The sequence below is a fragment of the Daldinia loculata genome, assembly GCF_022478755.1.
Source record: "Daldinia loculata strain CBS 113971 unplaced genomic scaffold F4817scaffold_30, whole genome shotgun sequence".
In the NCBI taxonomy this organism is placed as follows: Eukaryota; Fungi; Ascomycota; class Sordariomycetes; order Xylariales; family Hypoxylaceae; genus Daldinia; species Daldinia loculata.
Genome location: NW_026054884.1, coordinates 274,167 through 294,229, shown reverse-complemented (window position 1 = coordinate 294,229; position 20,063 = coordinate 274,167). Strand labels below are relative to the sequence as shown.

At 48.5% G+C, this 20,063-nt stretch overlaps 9 protein-coding genes across 9 annotated transcripts; 4 read left to right on the top strand and 5 right to left on the bottom strand.

Annotated features, from left to right (window-relative positions):
* Positions 1-249: 249 nt before the first annotated feature.
* On the bottom strand, positions 250-705 carry F4817DRAFT_316761 (DUF1763-domain-containing protein; the record flags this gene model as incomplete). Its single annotated transcript, XM_049300719.1, has 2 exons — positions 250-352; positions 404-705. 2 exons carry the CDS (start codon positions 703-705, stop codon positions 250-252), a joined length of 405 nt encoding a protein of 134 aa, XP_049158251.1.
* A 691-nt stretch (positions 706-1,396) lies between these two features.
* On the top strand, positions 1,397-3,451 carry F4817DRAFT_359332 (zf-CHY-domain-containing protein; the record flags this gene model as incomplete). The annotated part of the gene is made up of 2 exons (XM_049306148.1): positions 1,397-2,539; positions 2,594-3,451. The coding sequence occupies 2 exons, from the start codon at positions 1,397-1,399 to the stop codon at positions 3,449-3,451; spliced, it is 2,001 nt and encodes a 666-aa protein (XP_049158250.1).
* On the bottom strand, positions 3,366-4,549 carry F4817DRAFT_142254 (mitotic-spindle organizing gamma-tubulin ring associated-domain-containing protein). The gene is made up of 3 exons (XM_049297872.1): positions 4,144-4,549; positions 4,019-4,096; positions 3,366-3,936 (listed from the first exon to the last, which is right to left on the bottom strand). The coding sequence occupies exons 1-3, from the start codon at positions 4,234-4,236 to the stop codon at positions 3,871-3,873; spliced, it is 237 nt and encodes a 78-aa protein (XP_049158249.1). The 5' UTR covers positions 4,237-4,549; the 3' UTR covers positions 3,366-3,870.
* F4817DRAFT_142248 (chromosome segregation protein Spc25-domain-containing protein) lies at positions 4,493-5,849 on the bottom strand. The gene is made up of 2 exons (XM_049297871.1): positions 5,342-5,849; positions 4,493-5,261 (listed from the first exon to the last, which is right to left on the bottom strand). The coding sequence occupies exons 1-2, from the start codon at positions 5,571-5,573 to the stop codon at positions 4,714-4,716; spliced, it is 780 nt and encodes a 259-aa protein (XP_049158248.1). The 5' UTR covers positions 5,574-5,849; the 3' UTR covers positions 4,493-4,713.
* Positions 5,850-6,078: 229 nt separating this feature from the next.
* On the top strand, positions 6,079-9,608 carry F4817DRAFT_142259 (RNA polymerase I-specific transcription initiation factor RRN6-like protein). The gene is made up of 3 exons (XM_049297873.1): positions 6,079-6,404; positions 6,458-8,447; positions 8,497-9,608. The coding sequence occupies exons 1-3, from the start codon at positions 6,281-6,283 to the stop codon at positions 9,395-9,397; spliced, it is 3,015 nt and encodes a 1,004-aa protein (XP_049158247.1). The 5' UTR covers positions 6,079-6,280; the 3' UTR covers positions 9,398-9,608.
* Positions 9,609-9,950: 342 nt separating this feature from the next.
* On the top strand, positions 9,951-13,296 carry F4817DRAFT_359328 (translation protein; the record flags this gene model as incomplete). The annotated part of the gene is made up of 4 exons (XM_049306147.1): positions 9,951-10,201; positions 10,293-10,644; positions 11,343-11,424; positions 12,239-13,296. 4 exons carry the CDS (start codon positions 9,951-9,953, stop codon positions 13,294-13,296), a joined length of 1,743 nt encoding a protein of 580 aa, XP_049158246.1.
* Positions 13,297-13,448: 152 nt separating this feature from the next.
* Positions 13,449-14,425, bottom strand: F4817DRAFT_142229 (DUF1783-domain-containing protein). The gene is made up of 2 exons (XM_049297870.1): positions 14,144-14,425; positions 13,449-14,065 (listed from the first exon to the last, which is right to left on the bottom strand). Exons 1-2 carry the CDS (start codon positions 14,295-14,297, stop codon positions 13,602-13,604), a joined length of 618 nt encoding a protein of 205 aa, XP_049158245.1. The 5' UTR covers positions 14,298-14,425; the 3' UTR covers positions 13,449-13,601.
* Positions 14,426-14,703: 278 nt separating this feature from the next.
* Positions 14,704-15,313, top strand: F4817DRAFT_359326 (putative 60S ribosomal protein L26-1; the record flags this gene model as incomplete). Its single annotated transcript, XM_049306146.1, has 3 exons — positions 14,704-14,722; positions 14,830-14,942; positions 15,032-15,313. 3 exons carry the CDS (start codon positions 14,704-14,706, stop codon positions 15,311-15,313), a joined length of 414 nt encoding a protein of 137 aa, XP_049158244.1.
* Positions 15,314-16,314: 1,001 nt separating this feature from the next.
* On the bottom strand, positions 16,315-19,003 carry F4817DRAFT_340286 (uncharacterized protein). The gene is made up of 2 exons (XM_049303626.1): positions 17,244-19,003; positions 16,315-17,194 (listed from the first exon to the last, which is right to left on the bottom strand). Exons 1-2 carry the CDS (start codon positions 18,824-18,826, stop codon positions 16,837-16,839), a joined length of 1,941 nt encoding a protein of 646 aa, XP_049158243.1. The 5' UTR covers positions 18,827-19,003; the 3' UTR covers positions 16,315-16,836.
* Between the last annotated feature and the right edge of the window lie 1,060 nt (positions 19,004-20,063).

Below are 20,063 nucleotides of genomic sequence, written 5' to 3'. Positions count from 1 at the left end.
CCACGTTTTCGTGTAGGCCGGATGCTCTTCGTGAGGGGCGCATATCAAATGCGACATGCTTATTGTTTAGATTGGCGCGGAGGCCTCATGTCCATTTTGGAGTTAAGTTGAATGTCAGAGCGTCGCCGGCTAGATTCAGTACAAGGCCAATTGGGGAGACTAGCAGTATATACTGCCCACTGCACATAGAACTTAAAAACTTGATGACCACGCAACGAGGCTAGAAAGTGTATATGTTCGTGCGTTATCCTATCGTAAGCATAAACCCATGGACTTGTTAAGCATAGCGACAGTCATGTCATAATGCTTATAGGCCGTTTTTTGAATAAAAATTTCGAACTCGGTTCGTTTTCTAACAGCTAGTTAGCTATCGATAGAATGAATGCTAGAGGGATGGCTTTACCTAGGCGCATGTATTGAATGCTCGACCATTTTCCAGGGCATCCGAGAAGCATAGTATCGGTAGTAGGCCACTACTAAGAGATTTTTGAGGATATTATGCTCTAGCCCACGAGTCCTAGCGGCAGCTTCGAGAAAGCGCAAGGTCCTAGCTGTGTTTCGAGGATCAAACTTGGCCCTCTCCTCACGGAATGCCGCCCTCAGTTGGTCTCGAGCTACATAGCGAGCTGGTTTCGAAAACTGCACAGCATGAAGGAGCCCGCGATATAGGTGACGGTATGCATGGATGACTTTGAGATCAGTCATTGTTGAAATCTAGCAGCTGACTTGAGGCCGAGGACGACAGATTAGCATCGATTATTTGACATAACTAGCAAGTTGTATCACTTTAGTTGTTGCTGCACGATTGCGCATTTGCGTAGCCCAAAAAAAAAAAAAGAAAAAGAAAAAGAAAAAGATGCACTATGCCAAGACGTCCTATCAGCCGCTGCCGAGGCCAGGTTACTGGCATACATACATGTACTTTACTAACGCGGTAACTACAGATACCTTTATATTGTAGTTTTCATGTATATGCGCGCTTAGATCATGCTATAATATACATAAATATACTAATTCAATAGACGCGGTAGTGTGGTAATGAAACGGGGTATATCGCTGTGCTAGGGCTGCTAGGAAACGTTAAATCGATTTACTAATGCCATGTTTCGATCGGATCAACGATCCACTTTGATGTCACTGTCTTCCACTCAAACAATCCAATCGTCGCGAATACCGTCCCTGTGGCTTGCCCAGAAGGCGGTTCATCCCAAGCATCCAGACGGGATATCTTATTATGCATACAACTTTTGCATCAATTCTTTATTCTTCCCATCTCTATTCTACCTACAATTTGTAATCCCTTTTTTGTTTTTTTATTTTATTCGTGTCCCGGCGAGGTTGACAATGACAAGTCTTGGTAACTAAATTCCGATCGCAGCCTCCGTCTCCTTTTCTGATGGCGTCGCTCGTTACCGACTTTCTTGTCAATCCGGTCATACGACAAGCAAGACGGTTCTCACGATCATCAGGTAACCATACCACTTCCGACTCCGTCTCGCCTGCCGAAACACCTAGTGAACACAAAGAATGCCAAGACGATGCCATATCAGAGACAGAAGAAGATTCATACTTGGACGACGAAGTAGATGAGAGCATACCGTCGTCTCCCTCGTCACGGAGCTCCGTCCACCTAAACCCACATAATGAAGTAGCTGACCTGGATGAGAACATCGCCCAGTTAAATGCCATAAATCGTACCATCGCCCGCAACCCCGATACGCATCTCTGCGACCATGACATTCAAAATCTCGACACACATCTCAGTTCGATGTCTATAAGTAGCTCCACTATGGCAGCAGATAGACTGTTATCACCTGCCGATATTTCTTCTCCGAGGATAGAACGAAGAAAATCTTTACCCGAGGATGATGGGATGAGTTCATTGAGGAAACGTGTATTCGCCATCCAAGCACAAGATGTTGAACCAGTCGAGAAAGCCCGTTTAATGCACCAGCTTCTAATAGAAGGTTACACGAAATCAAGAAAGGTGGTCCTAATAGAACGACCCATAACGCCCTCTAGCCCCACAACTTCAGAACAACGACGATCCCAAGGTCCTTTAGAATCCTTCAGATTCTGGCAGAATACCTCAGAGGAGACGGTAACACTCGAGGAATTTGATTTGACACCCGAGGACCTTCAGCCTACATTTGCGCCACCGAGGGAAATATCAGAAGATCCTGGTGAATATGCAGAAGATCCTGAAGACGATCGACCTCTCGGTTGCGAGCACTATAGGCGAAATGTTAAACTACAATGCTCCACATGTAATCGGTGGTACACATGTCGTTTCTGCCATGACAAGGTAGAGGATCACAATCTGATCAGACAAGATACTAGAAACATGTTGTGTATGTATTGCGGCACTGCCCAAAGGGCTAACGATGTTTGTATGTCGTGCGGAATCTCAGCTGCTCGCTATTACTGCAATATATGCAAATTATGGAACGACGATCCGGACAAGCCTGTCTACCACTGCAATGACTGTGGTATCTGCAGGATTGGAAGGGGAATTGGTAAAGACTTCTTCCATTGCAAGGTGAGATAGCTAGTTCTAACTTGACATTATATTTGTGCTGATCAGCTAAACCAGACTTGCTGCGCTTGCATCGCCATAGGCCAGGAGAAGGACCACAAGTGCATCGAGAGGTCTACCGACTGCGATTGTCCTATTTGCGGCGACTATATGTTCACTTCTCCCAAGGCCGTATGCTTTATGAAATGCGGACATAGTATTCATCGTCAGTGCCTTGATGAACATATGAAAGTTGCCTATAAATGCCCGATATGCAACAGGAGCTTAGCAAACATGGAGTTGCAATTTCGGAATCTTGATATCGCAATCGAAACGCAGCCCATGCCACCCGAGTTTCAGGATACGCGAGCGTTGATTCTATGCAACGACTGTTCTACCAAGAGCACAGTCAAATACCATTGGCTAGGTTTAAAGTGTGGCCTCTGTGCCTCTTATAATACCGCACAACTTCAGATACTTGGCATGGCGGACTCGGCAATCGAAACTGACCTGCTTGGGCGGGAAATAGAATTCTCCGAACTAACAGCTTTACGAGGTATTGCAGAAGGAGTTGATGGTGCTCGGACTCGTGACATAAGGAGGCGTCATTCGTCTATTGTCGCGCGGTCGACAATCAACCAATCCATCATGGAGTCGGATTACCCCGATAGGCTTGCGCGCTCTGTGTCCCCGCCTGCTGGTCTAGCGGCTTGGAATGCTCTTGCGGGACACTCTCTCGTGGAAGCCGATGACGAGGATAGAGAGGATATATTAGGATTTTGGAGTCGGCTTCCTCGTAGTATAACGTCGGACGATGATGAGGACGACGCAGATGACTCGGATGGTGAATCTATATCGTCTTCAGAAGACGAGGATGAGGAGGACGAAGGAGACGATGATGAGATAGATGACTTTGAACTGCTTGGGCACCGCTAAACATGAGGGATTAGAGTCGTATGTGGTGGCTTAGGATTGACATTGGGACGGCGTTTAGGTACCGGGGGGCATTGAGCGCATAACGAAATTCTAGTAGGGTTTGGGTAAAAATAGTTGACATCCAGTATACAGCAACGGTTAGGCATGCAAATTAGTATATATTAGGTGGGTATAGAGGAAGGAAGTGGTATTCTGTCTCACCCATCCCGGTGTCCGTGAACCTTGGGAGAATGTTCATGACTAGGTACCTATATATTGCATACGAAAACACTCAATAATACGTCATTGTTCTATAAATATACCATGCTTCTATGGTGTTTATAAGTGTAGCTAGTGAATACGAGTAAAACTCCAAACTCCTTGGCTATGCGGGATACCTAAAGGGCGTACTGCTCTTGGAATAGGTCGTATCGCATATCTCATCGACCAGTGCTTTGCGAGAACTCTGCCTTTTGTGCCTCCTTGCGTAGAAATTGGACAACGTTCTATATATAATAAATTGCAAATTAGTTCTCTGGTTAAGGTTCATGTACATCAGTAAGAGCTCGTTTAAGCTCTCGGACATACCGCGAGGGCCTCTGGGTTTACGCCATTCTCAATCATGGAGATGCAGATGGACAGCGTGCGACGGTCGAGATGGCAATTCTATCCGTTTGTTAGTATTAATCTAGGAGTTTATTTTATCGACTTACTAGGATGGTGGATATCTCATGCAGGATGTCGACGGCTTGCTGTGCGGCCTGCTGCTTCTCGTTGTCGTCTCTGGCGGGACCGGCTGGCGGCATTGTGCACTTGGAGTTTCTTGATGAGAAGAGAGTGATTGATAGAGACCGGGAGGTAGAGTATAAAATGGTGTCTAGAAGAATATCAAGATATGGCTACGAATTGGCTAAGTTGTAGGTACATAAGATAAAGATGATGGGAGACGCGTGGGGTCGCGAACGTGGAATTTAGTGGTAATTGTTTGGTTGCAGCTGGTCGCAACTGGCTTTTTATGATCGAGCAGTTAAGGTAAATGCATGAAGCCACAAACAACCTTCAAAGCTCTTATAGGTATTAGATATGTTTCGAAAGGCATGCGTTCATTAGGCATTATTCATAAACTACCTCTCTTCTAGCTAAAGAGAGTAAGGCATTCTCTTTATGCCTAACCAGTCATAATATACCCAAACACATCAAGATCCCATAGCAACTAGAGCAACATCCCACTCCAGACGCCACCACAAGTAATAAAAACCATACGTATGTAAAAAGCAATGGCCTTAAGACTGCATGGCCTCAACAAACAGCTCCCTCATGCCCTTCAACAACACCGCCAAATCCCTCGTCTCATTAACCCTCTCGAGCACACGATCGACCTTCTCGCGCTCGAGCTTCGGCCTGCAGTGGCGGACGTCGTAGTCGCGAGACGAAGTACTGAGCTCGAACCAGGCCTCGCGATCCCAGTCCTTCTCGTCGACATGTGTATATACGAAGCGCAGGCGATCCGTCTGTCCCGCCCCTTCGATCTTCAGGCACAGGTTCTGCATCCAGAAGTCCAGCTCCGGCACGTTGAACCGCGACTGCGATTCTATGTACTGCGCGTGCGCCTGCTGCGCCGCCAGCCGCGCTTCGATTTCTTTCTGCGTCTCGGCGATCTGCTGCTGCAGCGCGTCCCGTGACCTTTTGTTTCGGTCCCGTTGCTCGGTTAGTGAGGCGATTGCTGCTTGCATCTCCCGCGTCTCGGCGGATTCTTTCGATATCATCTGCTGGTGCGTGTTGGTCTTGTGCTGGAGGATTTCCATGTCCTTCTTCTTCATGCGCTGGTCCTCTGTTTCGTCGCAACGCCCGTTAGTCTTCCTTGCTATACTGTGATATGCTTTGTGGGGGTATGGGCGCGTGTTGGCTCACCTTGCAATTCGGCAACGTTCATTCGGAACTGATTGCGCTCTTCGAGGACGCGCTTTCGCCCCTGCTCGATGAAGGCGTCGAATTTCGCGCTGAACTTGGCCATGCGATCGCGCAGCTCGTCGAAGCCGAAATTGATACTGGGAAGAGAGTCTGCCATGGAGGGGGCCGTCGCCGACATCGTTTGCCGGCCGCTGAGGCTTGACGACAAAGACGATTCAAATGCAGATGCCATTTTCGGTTATTAGGCTTTTAAATTCGGTAATGTCTTTGCTTCGGCTGGTAAGTACTGAGGAACTATTCGATTCTATTGCGTTGCGACAAATTTGTGGTTGGTGATTATGGTGATTAATTGTAAGTGCCTATCAAATGCATTCGCAAATCCGAGTTCACAAATGCAAGCCCGCAAATGTTTATGTTCGTTGCCGAGCGGCGCTAGACTCGGCAGGCTAGGCCCACTTAAAGGTACTCTAACAACTATTACATATCAATTTGCCTTCTAATAAAGCACCAGCAAATATACTTCTATTTTTTTCTATATTTCTTTGATTTATTAGATTTATTGTTTTCACTTAAGCCACGATATATTTTGATCGTAATTGACCTTATAGGAATGTACTTATCACCTGGATAGCCGCTAATGCTTAATAAAGCTAAAGGTTACACAGAGCCTTACGCGATAAGATAATGCACACGACGCGGCGTTCGAGGTCCAACTATTTCCCGTTTCAGCAAGTTCGACATTTTCACTTCTCATCCTTTGCTAGTGAATTTTTATCTTCAGCACCGACCTCGTTTTTTAATCAACTCTTTTCAGCGAATCTCGGTCTCATTCTTCTATGGTCGATTTTGGATTACATTCTTTGGCTCTTCAAGCCATCGCTATGTACGGAAAACAACAATTGACATCCGAGAAGAAATATATCGAGCCTGGCTCTCCGAATGACTGACCGTCGAGTCACTGAATCATCTGTTGGACTCGCAGGACGCCTTTCACACATACCCTATAAACTAGGCAAGGCGGAGGATTGCGGATGGCAATCCACGAGGAAATTTACTCAGAATAGTAAGTTCCTATAATCCTAACTTCATTTTTAAAGCATCTAACATCTTTTGAAGCACCTGTATTTAGGGAACTTGGCCCCTGCAAGACATGGCTTCCAGCTCCTAATACTGCTGATGTATCATCTCTTACTTCATCAACTGGCGCCGTATGGCAGGCAACCCGGAAACAGCAAAAATGGCTATTGAAAGCCAATCCCGAAGCCCGCCTTGGAAATGAATATATCCATGACCAATTATTGTCATCATATTCATCAGATCAGTTTCATGAGGGTGAACCACGAGATTCATCTCTCTTTGCGATCGGTGAGTTAACCGATACAAGCGATTCAAAGAAAAACTCCGGTGCGCCGTTGATAGCAACCGTTACTGGTGAGGCTGACGATATCCTTCGTCTGGCTAAACCAAGTACAGAAGAATGGCAATGGGGTGAAGATGACAGTGTCTCACTACGAACTTCAGATATGAAGGAGACAGATGAGTTTATTCTCTACGATGAGGATGAACTTACAGGGCCTATTCGTTATCTAAAATCCGTAGTCGATTCAAAGAGGTATGATCCGACGCGCTGGGTTATCGTCCAAAGAGACTCCGGGACTCGAGTATTTCGGCCGGAATACCGCAGGACGCCGACGATATCCGATTACACTAACGTAGAAATACCGTCTCGTATTGCTGCAAACCCACTGTTCACCCTCTCGAAAAGCCAGACTGGAGGGAATCCGCATTCGGATACGTCGTTCAACCCCGGCATCAGATCGAAGCCGCCTCAATTCGGGCTCATCGATGAATGTGGGTTCTGGAGTATCTGGGATGTCTCTCATATTAGAATCAGAACTGGGAAGCCGCGTGTGAGCCTCAGCAAATGCGGTCATATTGAAAAAGGCGTTTTGAGTCATTTGCCCTCTAGAGGCGCGGGGATGGCACAATGGCACAAGATATTATGGGTTGGCTGTGCGGGGAGCTCAGAAGAGTCGCAGACCTTCGATTTTGAGGAAGATGTGGATATTTCTGAAGCCCAAGGGCCCTTTCCACAGCTTATACGATCTTCAACGTTGCTTTTGTGCAGTCCGAAGCTGGTTAGGCTGCTAGATCTCACAAATAACACGTTTCTCCCCGATCTACCCTTTTTCGGGGAAAGAGGCCAAGACTCCATTTTGGATGTGCATACAAACCTGCAGGACACCCAATACATGTTCGTTCTGACTACATCAAAGTTGTTTGTAGTTAGGATATACTCTACCCAGGAGCAGGATTGGGGTGAAGTACAGAAAAGCTCTGCTATTGTGCTATCAATATCGCATTTCAGAGATAGCTTCGACCGAAGCTTGAAGCTTGCAGTCACCCCAGGAGCGGCATCGTCTAGACATGTCACTTCCCTGATCTTCGTATACTCCAGAAATAACACTCAGGTCGACCTCTATTCCGTCACTATGCCGAAAAAGAACCCCTCTATGGTATCCTATCACCGCGAGGCAGTTTCATTAGATGTCGTTCGTCGGTCGTCGCCAGGCATAGCTCTCCAAAGTATATGTTTTCATCCTGCGCCAATTATTTTGAAATTTCCGAATACGGCGACTAATTTTGCGCGGCGCCTTGTCCGGCAAGAGATTCGATTTTACCAGCTTTCCGCTATGACAAAAGACATGTGTCTCGTTTCTACTCTCTGCACATCAACATCTACATCAACCATCAATCAGATAAAATGTCCGGACCACAGAGTATCTCGGGCTAAAGACCGGTCTAAAGAAAGAAAAAAGTTGTTGAAATATATGACGTCCCATTTTGTTGTGCCGGACGATATCAATGTGTATAATTGTGAAGATGGAAGCGTCCAAGACATGGCGAAAATATTTCATCCGTGGCCAACAATACAAAGGCCCCTTGGGATATTCTACGAGTACATCCGTACGGCTTTTTCTCTCCAGATTAAAAGAAGCCAAGAACAGCCTTCCAGAGAGGAAAACTTTGGTTCTAATCCGTTCGACCACGTTCGTGATGTTATCGGGCAAGCTATTCAGGGTGGAACTATGCCTGCCACTACTCTGTAGGCTTTCTCCATACCTTTTGATGTTTTTAAAGCTAATTAGAACTAGTTTCGAAATGATCGAAGACGTGGCGTTACCAGCTGATTTGAGCCAAGCTACTACCGAATGGGATTTCGAAATAGAACAGCTCGTGCATATTAACCCTGACATAACATTAATGGCATTGAATCGACCACTCAGCCAGGTCACGGAGCCAGCAACTTCACTACAGGGACTCTTTTCTGCTTTTTTCAGTATGGCGGCTGGCTCTGGTTTAAGTGAAGAGAATCAAACCCGGATACAAGAAACAAGATCTACTGTATTTCGACAGATAGCATGTGATGTCTACTTGTCCCTCTTTGGACTAGTTCATCGCCAAATAGAGTCGAGACAGACCCAGCGATCTCTTACCGAGGAGCTAGAAAGCATGGCCATCGACAGTCAGCCAGAAAGCCGCATGGGGAGTTTGTCAAGATCACAGTCCGAGGTACCTGTGTCGGAACCCAATACGCCCAGAGCGGAAAGCCATGGGGAGGATCCAGCCATGGCTCTTTTAAGGTCATACACAGGCACCGGCAAATTTGTACCGGCAAAGCGTACAATGCTCCTAGACAAATGGGAAGTCGGCGCTAACCCTGATACTTATGTTTTCGATCTTGAGAGAAATAAGGAGGTGACTCCCGGAATGCAGAGGAGAGTAAAGCAGCTAGCCCGCGAGAGTCGGAAAAGACGCAGGGCAGAAACACTACTCCAGATACAGAAGGATAAAGAGCCGAATCTGCCGGCTACCCAACCAGCGCTGGACACCCGCTTCTTCAACCAGCATAGCCAGGCTGTTGCATATTCTTCACAGACCCAGGCAATGATGTCAGATCCGTTGCAGACTATGTCTCAGCCAATACCGGGTATCTTTGGTCGAAGAGACGAGCGGCCGAAGAAAAAGGTAAAAAAGCGGAAAGGGGGGTTTTAATAGTGCTTAGATATCAGAGTTTATATAAGTATTTGTTATAGAGTCGTCAGGTGCCTGTCTTTCTAAGTCTTCAAGAGAAATGAGACTTTGCTAGTTTTGAAACTTCAAAGCGTGATATGGATTTCACATCTATAGATATGAGTCATACTTATAACGGATGGTCAGACCGAATTTTATTCTTCTCAAATGTTTGCTCGGACTCAAATTTACGTACTTGGCTTAAAGAAACTTGGGTATATTGATGTACGCCACTTATACTATAGGTGCTGAAGCCTAAGAATATGTATATGTACATTGTCTTAGTAAGAGTATACCTAGGTATTTAAGTTTTGGCATTACCAAAACGACCCAGTCAATTCGCCGCATCTAACCGCATTTCCCAACTACATGCAATTACCCGAACTATAGCTTTCCACCATCAAGTCCCAACAAGCTTTCTTCACTATAAAATCAAGCATTACCCAGAAACATTTGAATTTCCCCAAAAGCCAAGAGCATCTCATTAAACAACTACATGTATCGAAATACCGACTATTAAAATTCAACTGTTAAAATGTCTAATTGTCGTGGGGAACACGAACATGGTGGCCATCATCATGACCATGAACATGACCACACGGACGAGATAGTGCCCACTATGCATCACAGCTTATACCAACATATCATCTTCGACCAAATCACCACGTTGAACGAGACGCATAAGGATTCCGGCAGAAAAATCATCGAGAAGACATGGGCTGAGAGTGACCAGCTGCTCCCGGAGCTCAAGAGCGACGCCGATGAGCAGGTTATTATAAACGTACCGTGAGTATTTTCCCTTTTTTACGCAGAGCGACTCCATTTCATCTATCCATCCCAGCATCAACTCAACTCAACTTACTCACACCTACTACAGATTCACCGGCCAAGTCAAGCTGCACACAATCCTGATACGCTCACCTCCTGACTCCAGCGCGCCGCGCACGCTCAAAGTCTTCATAAACCGGGAAGACGTAGACTTCGACGTGGCCGAGGAAATGAGGCCTACGCAGACGTTCGAGCTGTCGCAATTCAACGGCGTGCAAGAACTGTCTGTTCGCCGGGCTCTGTTCGGCAATGTGCGCCGGCTAGCTCTGTTCTTCGAGGACAACTTTGGCGACGATTCCACGCGAATCTCGTATCTGGGCTTCAAGGGAGATTGGATACCGGTCGGGCGTGCGCCCGTAAATATCCTGTACGAGTCCGCGCCGAACCCAAATGATCACCGGGTTAAGGGAACGGCGGCGTATAGGCATCTTGACGCTGCGTTTAGGAGGGACGGATGACGTGAGGTTTGGGGGGAGGTAGAGAGGTGACAGGCATGGCCACCCCCCACGGGCAAGGACTGGTGATGAAAAGGGGATCAATCAATCAATCAATCAATGGGTAGGCGCCTTTTAGCGCAGAGGGATCACTATACCCACGACATCTACATTACTATTATGAGGTAATCACGAAGTTATATATTACTTCGGTAGGGCAATTCATTCGTTCTTTTACATAAAATCTTCCTCCCAGTTCTCGTCCCTGTTCTGATTGCTCGAGGACTCCATGTTCTCTTCCGTGAACAGGTCGTCGTAAGCGTGGTCCTTCTGCCACTTCTTCTCCTGCCTCTCCTTCATTATTCGGGCCTCTTCCTTCTTCTGTAGCCATATTGTTAAACTGGCATGTTTCACAACGAAATTGATGAGAGGAACTTACTCGTTGTTGTTGGGCAGCCTGGTCTTGCTTCCTTAGCTCTCTACGATGGTCTTCTCTTTCCTGCTGAAGATCGGGTTGTTTCTCCACCTTGGTCTTGTTGAGCCGGTTGATGATGACGTTCTCGCGTTGGACAACGAGAACCTTTTTAACCTTGCGCGGATCCTTGAAGCTCACCTGACCGGCGGCCATGCTGCCGTCCTTCTTCAGATTGGACCAGGGTGTATAGATAATGGTGATATTATCCTTCTTGTTGCCCTCGATGGAGTTGGCCTTGGTAAGCTGCGCTAGGTCTGTCACCAAGTCCTGCGGTATGTTCTCCCATGAGTCACCCTCGTTGAGTCTTAAATAGATATGCGCGCTGGAAAGCTTGTCCACGTGGAACTACTCATAACAACCCCTATCGCATGAGATTCGTGACACTTTCCAAGTTGTAGTTTAACATGTTTAGGATTTTTTTCATACCCTAAGGAGAGACAATATGAATACCGCGTGTTTATTTGGTAAATAAAGGGTAACGACGCTACTTACCAGACGTCTTCTTCCCAACCGTACTTAATCAACTCCTCATCTTTACGATGGTTGTTAGTACGTGGGTGGCATGGGTCCGACTTAGACCAGGGATATAAAATAAATCACCCACTCTCGAATTTGTCCTTGCCGACGTAGACGAACGCTGGAGGATCGACAGTTGTCGATTTGAAGTAATAAACCATTTTGATGCTGACGTGTGAGATATTGCATGTAAGAATAAATTTTATTTCTTGAAAGATTTTACATATGAAGGAATAGAATATACTTTTTTTTTTTTTCTTCAGCAGGCGCAAAGTGCTTTATTCCAGCGCGGGCCTGTAGATCTACAAGGTACCTAATGCTTACCCCTACGTGGAACCGACCAATCGCTGGTACGTACCCCACCTACCGCAGATTCCCCGAAAAAGTTCCCTAGGACCCACCCGACATTTTTCAACTCTAGACCAAAGCTTCAACTATCTCATCTCGAATTGCCATTCCAAGCCGCCACTTTAATGCCTGTCGTCTACTCGGCATACCGAAATTACGAATAGCCAAGGGTTACCATAATACATCTCGAGTAGAATTGGTAGTCGAGCACTAAGCTCCCAGCGACAATGGCATCTCGACTGCCAGCCCGCTGGGCAGCCTCCCTCACCAAGAGTTGCTTGCTGAGCAACACCCGAGTCCTTATTACCGAGCGCCACACACTCCTCCCTCGAACTGCTAAGCGCGGTGTCAAGTATGGCTGGTCGACAGCCAACCCGCGCACAAAACCCACGCGCTTCAATCAACAGAGCGCCGGTCTGCCCGCGCCCACGACGGGCCCCGCAGCGGCCCTAGAGCGCAAGGCGATGTCGACGCCCCTGCGGACGGGTATCCTGGCTACCAAGAAGGGCGTCTCGGCCATGTACAGCGCGAACGGCAAGCGCACACCTTGCACAATCCTGCAGATGGACCAAGTACAAGTCGTCGCTGTGAAGACCCGCGCCAAGAATGGTTACTGGGCTCTCCAGATAGGCTGTGGTCAGAAGGAGGCCGATAACGTCACTGCACCGCAACTCGGCTACTTCGAGGCTAAGGGCATTGCACCCAAGCGCCACCTCTCCGAGTTCAAGGTGCGCGGCGAGGAGGGACTGCTACCCGTCGGCGTGCAGCTGCAACCGGATTGGTTTAAGGTCGGCCAGTTCGTCGATGCTAGGAGTGATAGTCGAGGTATGGGTTTTGCGGGTGGTATGAAGAGGCACGGCTTCGCTGGTCAGGAGGCCAGTCACGGTAACTCCAAGAATCACAGGACGATCGGTACGTCGGGTCCCAGTCAAGGCGGTGGTTCCCGTGTGCACCCGGGCAAGAAGATGCCGGGGCGTATGGGTGGCGAGAGAGTCACCATTCAAAACCTGAGAGTGCTGAAGGTAGACAACGAGACGGGCATCGTGGTGGTAAACGGGCACGTGGCGGGGCCTAAGGGCTGCATAGTGAAGTTAGCCGACGCTGTCAAGAAGTCGCCGCCAGCTGAGACGTTCATCGAGAAGGCTAGGAGGTTGATGTTGGAGCGGAATCCAGACCACGAGACGCAGTTGCAAGTCGCGCGGGAAACACATCTAAACCTAAAGGAGATGAGGAAGGCGGGCAAGCTAGGAGATGCTGTGGCGTTGGCGGCCGCATTGTAGAATATATATACTACATTTGTACCATATACAATGATGATGGACACGTCTCTCGATCCTAATAAAGATCCTAATGAAGAGTATGGCTGGCGTTGCGGATCATCCACCCTGCCGACTTATACGCTGCCTTCTCCGTCACTTCAGGCGCCAAACCAGAAGCGATATGTTCTAATATCGCCTATGAAGTTTACTTACTCATAACCCAAGTTTTTAACAGCTACGTGTAGAGTATTCTACCACCCCAACACAACATTCCTCCCGGGAATCTAACTCCAACAACAGTATCTCAAAGGGGCCATGCAACCCCCTCACTTAAGCTGCTGTCTAAACCCCCTCGTCGCCTCCTCGCGCTCCTCCTCATCCATCGGGAACGCGGGCGCAGCCCTAAACGGATCATCCCCTTCCAGCAAATCGATCTTCCTACCGTCCGGAGTCTCGAGGCTCCACTCGGTAGTCTCGAAGACGCCCTTGGGCGTGGGGCGGAAGCTGGCGAAGCGCATGACGGCGGCGGACCGGGTGCCCTTGACGGGGAAGCGGATGTCGATGCGCCCGCGCAGCTGGTTCATCTCGCCCGCGATCCACGGGATCTGGTGCTTGAAGTAGATCTCGTCGCCGAGGAGCTCGCGCGCGCGCGGGCTCGTGCGCAGCGCGTACAAGGTCGAGGCTACGATGGGGCTCGAGAGCTTCTGGTAGTTGAAGATGGCGACGCTGGAGGCGGCGATTAGGGCGAGGAAGATGGGGAAGGTGCGCGCCCAGCGGAATGTGTTGATGCCTGTTGTTGAGGGGGTTAGTTATGTGTGTTTTATAGGTGTAGTATAATAGAGAGAGACACGAGGAGAGAAAGACGTACTTGGGAGCTCTCGGTCTGGACGTCTCTCCATCAGAGGTCCATCGCCGGGTTTAGGTGCCGAGACCAGCGTCCTTCTTTGGATTTGACTCCTTGTAGAGGCAGATTGATTTCGTAACAGTAGAAGCGCCCTCCGGCGCACTAATCTAGACCACATATTGTTGTCGATTGGACTGATCTTGAGGTTTCCCCAAGATCTTTCGTTCTCCAAGTCAAATTCGAAAGATGCAAAGCTGCATCCCACTTTGGAATCATACTACATCGGTACGTACCTAGGTTGGTTCCGGAATCCGAGGTGGGGCCGTAATTGAGCCACAAGCCTGGTAAGAGGTACCTGACTATGTATTTAAGCCACTTTCAATCTCTTATCTAATCGAATTCTGTTAAACGAAGCTAGGCGGGTCTACCCCTGTTAGGGCACTTCAAAATTTGTAGCCCACCAAATTTCTTTTTCCATTTCCAACTTCCCAGGAAATCGTGAACCTCCGCCAAATCCAACACCAACCTTTCGTCCCTCGGAAATCGACTCTTTCTCGCCAACTCACCCAACGCCCACCGACAAAATGACGAAGGTTAACTCCGGTATGTTTGTTTATACGCTTTTACCAATTCCCTCTCAAATGTGTAATTTGGGGGCTTGACGTTGTCAATTGAAACGATGCGATGCTAACGAAAATTTTTTTTTCAAGGTATCGCCAGCTCGCGACGAAAGTCGAGAAAGGCGCACTTCGGTGCGTCTTCCGGCGAGCGCCGTGTCATCATGAGCGCTCCTCTTAGCAAGGAGCTCCGTGAGAAGTACAACGTAAGTTTTTCAACAACTCCTCCATGATATCCCACACCCGTTTCGACGTGCACTTGTAAACTTTCCTTCTAACACGAATCCGCCCTTAGGTCCGTAGCATCCCCGTCCGAAAGGACGACGAGGTCACCATCGTCCGAGGCACCAACAAGGGCCGCGAGGGCAAGGTCACCGCTGTCTACCGTCTCAAGTACCAGATCCACATCGAGCGCGTCACCCGCGACAAGGCCTCCGGCCAGAGCGTGCCCCTCGGCATCCACCCCAGCAAGGTCGTCATCACCAAGCTAAAGCTCGACAAGGACCGTGAGAACATCCTAGAGCGCATCAAGGTCGGCCGCGAGCTGCGATCCAAGGGCAAGGCTGCTGCCAAATAAGCGGTTTCTTCGGCCTAACACCCCATCCACCTTTTTTTCAATTACTCGGTTGTGCCACCGGCCTGGCCTGGCGAAAGGGGGCGGATACCCGTTGGTAGATAAATGACGAAGCGTCGTACGAGTCGGCGGGAGGAATATCACGGAATATGGCGTCTTGCGAAAGGGTAAAAGCACTCCCCCGGCTTCATCGAGAGGGACATGACGGATCATCGGCGGGGTTTGATTGCATGGGAGCTCGACGATCAAGCATCTAGATGCGGTGGCACACACCCACCAAATGAAAAACATTTGCATGCACACAATGGCCATTTCACAGTTTCTTGTGAAATGTTCCATGGGAGGTTCTTCCCGAAGTCTCGCTCTCTATATTTCTGACTGGCCGTGTTTATGCCGTAATGCGCACTCCGGCGGACTAACCTCTAGGTTACCCTCTCATCCCAATTAAGGGAGTTAGACAGATCTAGGGGAGATAGATGGACGAGGCTTCTCCAGGGTACGAGTCCATTCAGACAGTTATCCCCTCAACGTAAGTGGTCTTTTTTTTTTTTTTTTTCCTAAGCACGCATACATAATTGCAACCGGTTCCCCTCCTATTCGATTTGATGTAAAGCAAATACCGCCGGGATATCTCCGCGTCAACCTCAACCCTTTGGTTTTCGAGGTATACGACTGGCGAAGAGTAAAGCAAGCACAAGGGATATAATAATGAATCACCCCCTTGTTGCTCCGTCGCCTGCAGACTGTCAACCAATAGATAATATCCATGAGGTTGGGAGTTTGATGGTGAAGTACATTTTGTCTTATTAAGAGACAAGATAATTCGTCGTCGTCGTAGAGCTTTATAATTCTTCTTTTTACTAGTCACTACCAGTCAAAATATCATTCAGTTAATAAGAACACTTATCGTAATTACAATGAATGCTGTCAATTATGGGCCGTGAGGCAAGTTATCTGCGATCCTAGTAAAGTATGTCGAAGCAACAATAAAGCAATAATGAAATCTGCAATGCGACGGAGTTTTGCCTGCTTCTCAACCTCAACCACCTCAGTTTTGTCATTATTACACGATACCATCTCCCTCCTCCCTTTCCGCCTCATCAAAAACAAAATTATGTCAAAAGAGAAATTATTACTTCCGCCGAATAAACGTAGCACTCAAAAGCAATGTAGCACATATTTTGCCTCTGCTTTGGTTCTCGTAATGTTGTCTTCGTTGTCTCCATCGAAACACGGAGTATTGTTGCAATCTTGACCATGCGGAAGGATCATACGGGATGATCATACAAGTGTCCGTAACCTCCAAATGGCGACGGAAAACGAAATAGGAAATATTCAGTCGACTGAAATCATAAACAATAACCTATGGTCGACTCCTCGAAGAAATGAACCTAATCATACTAGCATGAGTGTAACAAGATGTTGTTTATAGAGCTGCTGCTTCATTCCTCGTCGCGTAGTAGGCAAAGAGAGGATTGGCGGCAATGATACTGCTTTATTTCTCCCGGCAATGTGCAGCTTAGCCTTCACCAGTCCGAACCAACGACTCCACGTCGCTCGGCGTCACGAAGCATACGTTCCTGGACATCTTTCAACGGATCGTAGTCTGCCGAGCGCGTCTCGTTAGGCGGGCAGTTCTCTCCAACTTTCTCTGCAGATCGTTGTGCGTCATATTCAATACTCTTGTCTCCAGTTTCAGGTGAAGCGCGGGTCGCCATGTTGCTCGTGTTAGAAATTGCAGGCCCAAGAGAGGCAGCAGCATGCCCATGATACTGAGGCAAATATCCCGTAGCTGTGGTCGACGAGACTGTGCTAGGCACTACGGCTCCACTGGTTGGCCCTCTCTTCAGCATGGTTTGCCAGAGATCATTTCCGGACTTGTTGCTATAGAATGTCAGCCTCTGATTCCGCGCCTACGTATCTGTTTACATACCTCGATCTTTCAACGGTTCGTCGGCCCATCGAATCCTGCTTCTTGTCGGCCTCAGATGATGTGGTTGGGGACGGAACCTTGTTGCTCTTAGGCTTATTAGAGAGACCTTCGGTGTTATCACCACCATGTAGTCCTTGAGAAGCAGAATCCTTCTTGGACGCACCCCCTCGGCTAGCATCGTCAGGAGCAACAATCGGAATAGCTTTGCTAATCTTCTGAGTCCCATGGCTAGGACGAAACGGGTCGTTTTCTGTAGGCTGAGTTCGGAAGCCGAAGTCGAGATCCGGTCGGCCAGTTGGTATTGTTGGACGGAGTGTAGATTGGGAAGCCTCAGCACCGCGGGCAGCTTTTGCTGGTGAAGGTGGATAGAAATCCTTACCATCGAACTTTGGTAAGCCGAACCCTACATTCGGAACGTGGCCCCAGTAGTTACTTCGAGCTCGCTTCTCCTCCGCGGTTAACTCTCGCGAATATACGTACTCCGCTCCATGGCCAATATGAGGATTCACGCCTCGGGGTAGGGTTCCAACGAGATATGGACGGCTATGACTATTCGGAGCAAAACTCGCCGACGACGGCTGGGAATTCACAGCAGAAGCGCGGTTGACCGTGTTCGAGTTTGTAGAGAACATGCTGTTCCAGTTACCATTCTGGTCAAACGGCAGCATGCCAAGGGATGGCCATCCAGCAAGTCCATGTGTGCTAGAGAGCCCAGCCTGTGGTCCAAGATTTACCCCTTCCGACTGAGTTGCAAAGGAATGTGGTGCTCCGTCAAATGTAGGCGCAGAAGCAACGTCAGTGTAAGATCCCACGTTCTTCATCGGTTCAGGTGCGGCAAGCCCTCTCCTCATTTTGTCTTGGATAAGTGCTTCCAGCGCAGGGTCCAGACTGAGCGGCGATGTGTTACCTTTATTCGAGTTGATTCCGATCGCCCTCGAGTTTCTGTGGTTACCATGTCTCGAGCTAATTCGCTCAGATGATTGGAAATGCGAGAGGCTGCGGCCCTGATCACCAACGCCGACGGAACTATTCTGAGACGTATTTCCTCCTCGACGGCTTCTAACGCTAGAACTTCCCGTGGGGGTCTTCCAAATTGTTCCTTGTTGAGTTGAACTTGTAGATCCAGTTGGAGCTTGGGGGTAGTAGGAGGCTTCGAAATTTGCCTGCATCTTGTAGTTCTGCTCAAACTGCTGTACGCTTTCTCTCAGCTTATCAGCTTGCTCTTCAGTCCATTTCTCGTCAATCTGGTGCCTGTTGTATTGGAGCTGATCTTCATAGTACTTAAGGGAAGTCTTCAATGCATCAAGTTGACGTTTTGTGATTTCACTCGGTCTAATTGACGTGATGTGAGGTGTAGCTCCCTGACTGGGAGCAGACGTTGGTTGCACTGATCGAGCACCTCCACTAGCAGCGTGGGGGACATTGAAATGAGGAGAAGGGATGGCGGCAGGGCTGAACATTGATGCAGCAGGGGATGGCTGTCCCATTGAGCCGAAAGCGCTCATCTGAGCGCCAACAGAACCCAGATGTCCGACTACGCCAGGCGGGAAACACGGACTTGAGAGCATCATTGGCATAGGCATTTGGCCCTGTACTAATCCATAGGCTGGAGGATAGATCACGTTACCATTATGGTAGAACGGACGGTTCTGCTCGAACTGATCTCTAGGAGTGATCTTAATAGGAGCGGGCCTTGGCTTCTTATCGCCGGCACCGTCTTGAGTCTTAACTTCTTTGGCCGCTTCGTCGATATCCTGCTGGCTTTGAGTGGGAGTGGGCTGCTTACCACCCGAGTGTGCAAAGGGAAGAGTGGGCATACCAAAGGCCATGGGAATTCCGTGAGGAACAGGGTATAGAGGCATAGGCAAGCCCATGTGCTGGAAATATCCCGGAGGGGCAGGGAACTGTAGAGGGATTTGCGCCTGCGGGAACTGATTGGTAGCGCCGCTGGTGGCATGAGGTTTCTCGTCTTTAGAAGTCTCTGTCGAACCCAGTCCATTGGTCGCTGAATGTTCCTTGTCCCATTTTGCGGTGGGTGATACGGAGCCGCGTGTGTTTGGTACGATTCTTCCTCCAGCTGTTACTCGGACGTGAGTAGGCGAAACGACGGCTTTAAAGAATCTTTGGAAACCTTCACTTTGCTGTGCCACAAGTCCTGCGGGAGCAGGGAGCGGTTCTTTTGAGGAGACCTCGGATCCGGTGCGGCCTTTGTATTGCCACTGAGCTCGGTTGTTCTTCTTGCCATGGAATATAATCTCATCACTCTCTGTTGAGGATGACATATCCTCCTTCGACTTCTTCACGTATCTAACTTGGGCAGGCATTTTGCTCGTTAGGTCTTTAAAAATCTCAGCTGCGTTTGTTAGCGTAAAGGCAACAACAAACCAGTAGTGAGTGTTATTATGATGTGATAGAAAGCAGGATAAGGTATTAGGATAAGAATATAGTGGAGGGGGAGAGTTTTGGGTAGTTGAGAAGAATGGGGATGAAAAGAGATGGAGAGAGAAAAACGAAGAGAGGGAAGGAGAAAAATAGGGGAAGGGAGAAAAAACAGGCAGAAAGTGAAGAAAAGCGGATTCGCTTACCAACTTCGTGGTTAGCACATAGCTTGTCCAGTGCGTCTCTACAATAGGTAGTTTTGAGCTGCTGAAGCTCGTCAATGGTGTACTTGCGCGATTCCATCTGGAGGTCGAGGTAGGCGAAGACAAAGTAGGTTTTCGTCCACTCGCCGTGATAGTATCGAAACAGGGTTGGGAAAGTAAACGCCTTGCCCCGGGTAGGTTTCTTAGAGAAAGTTTCGGAGATGAGCTCTAGAACCAC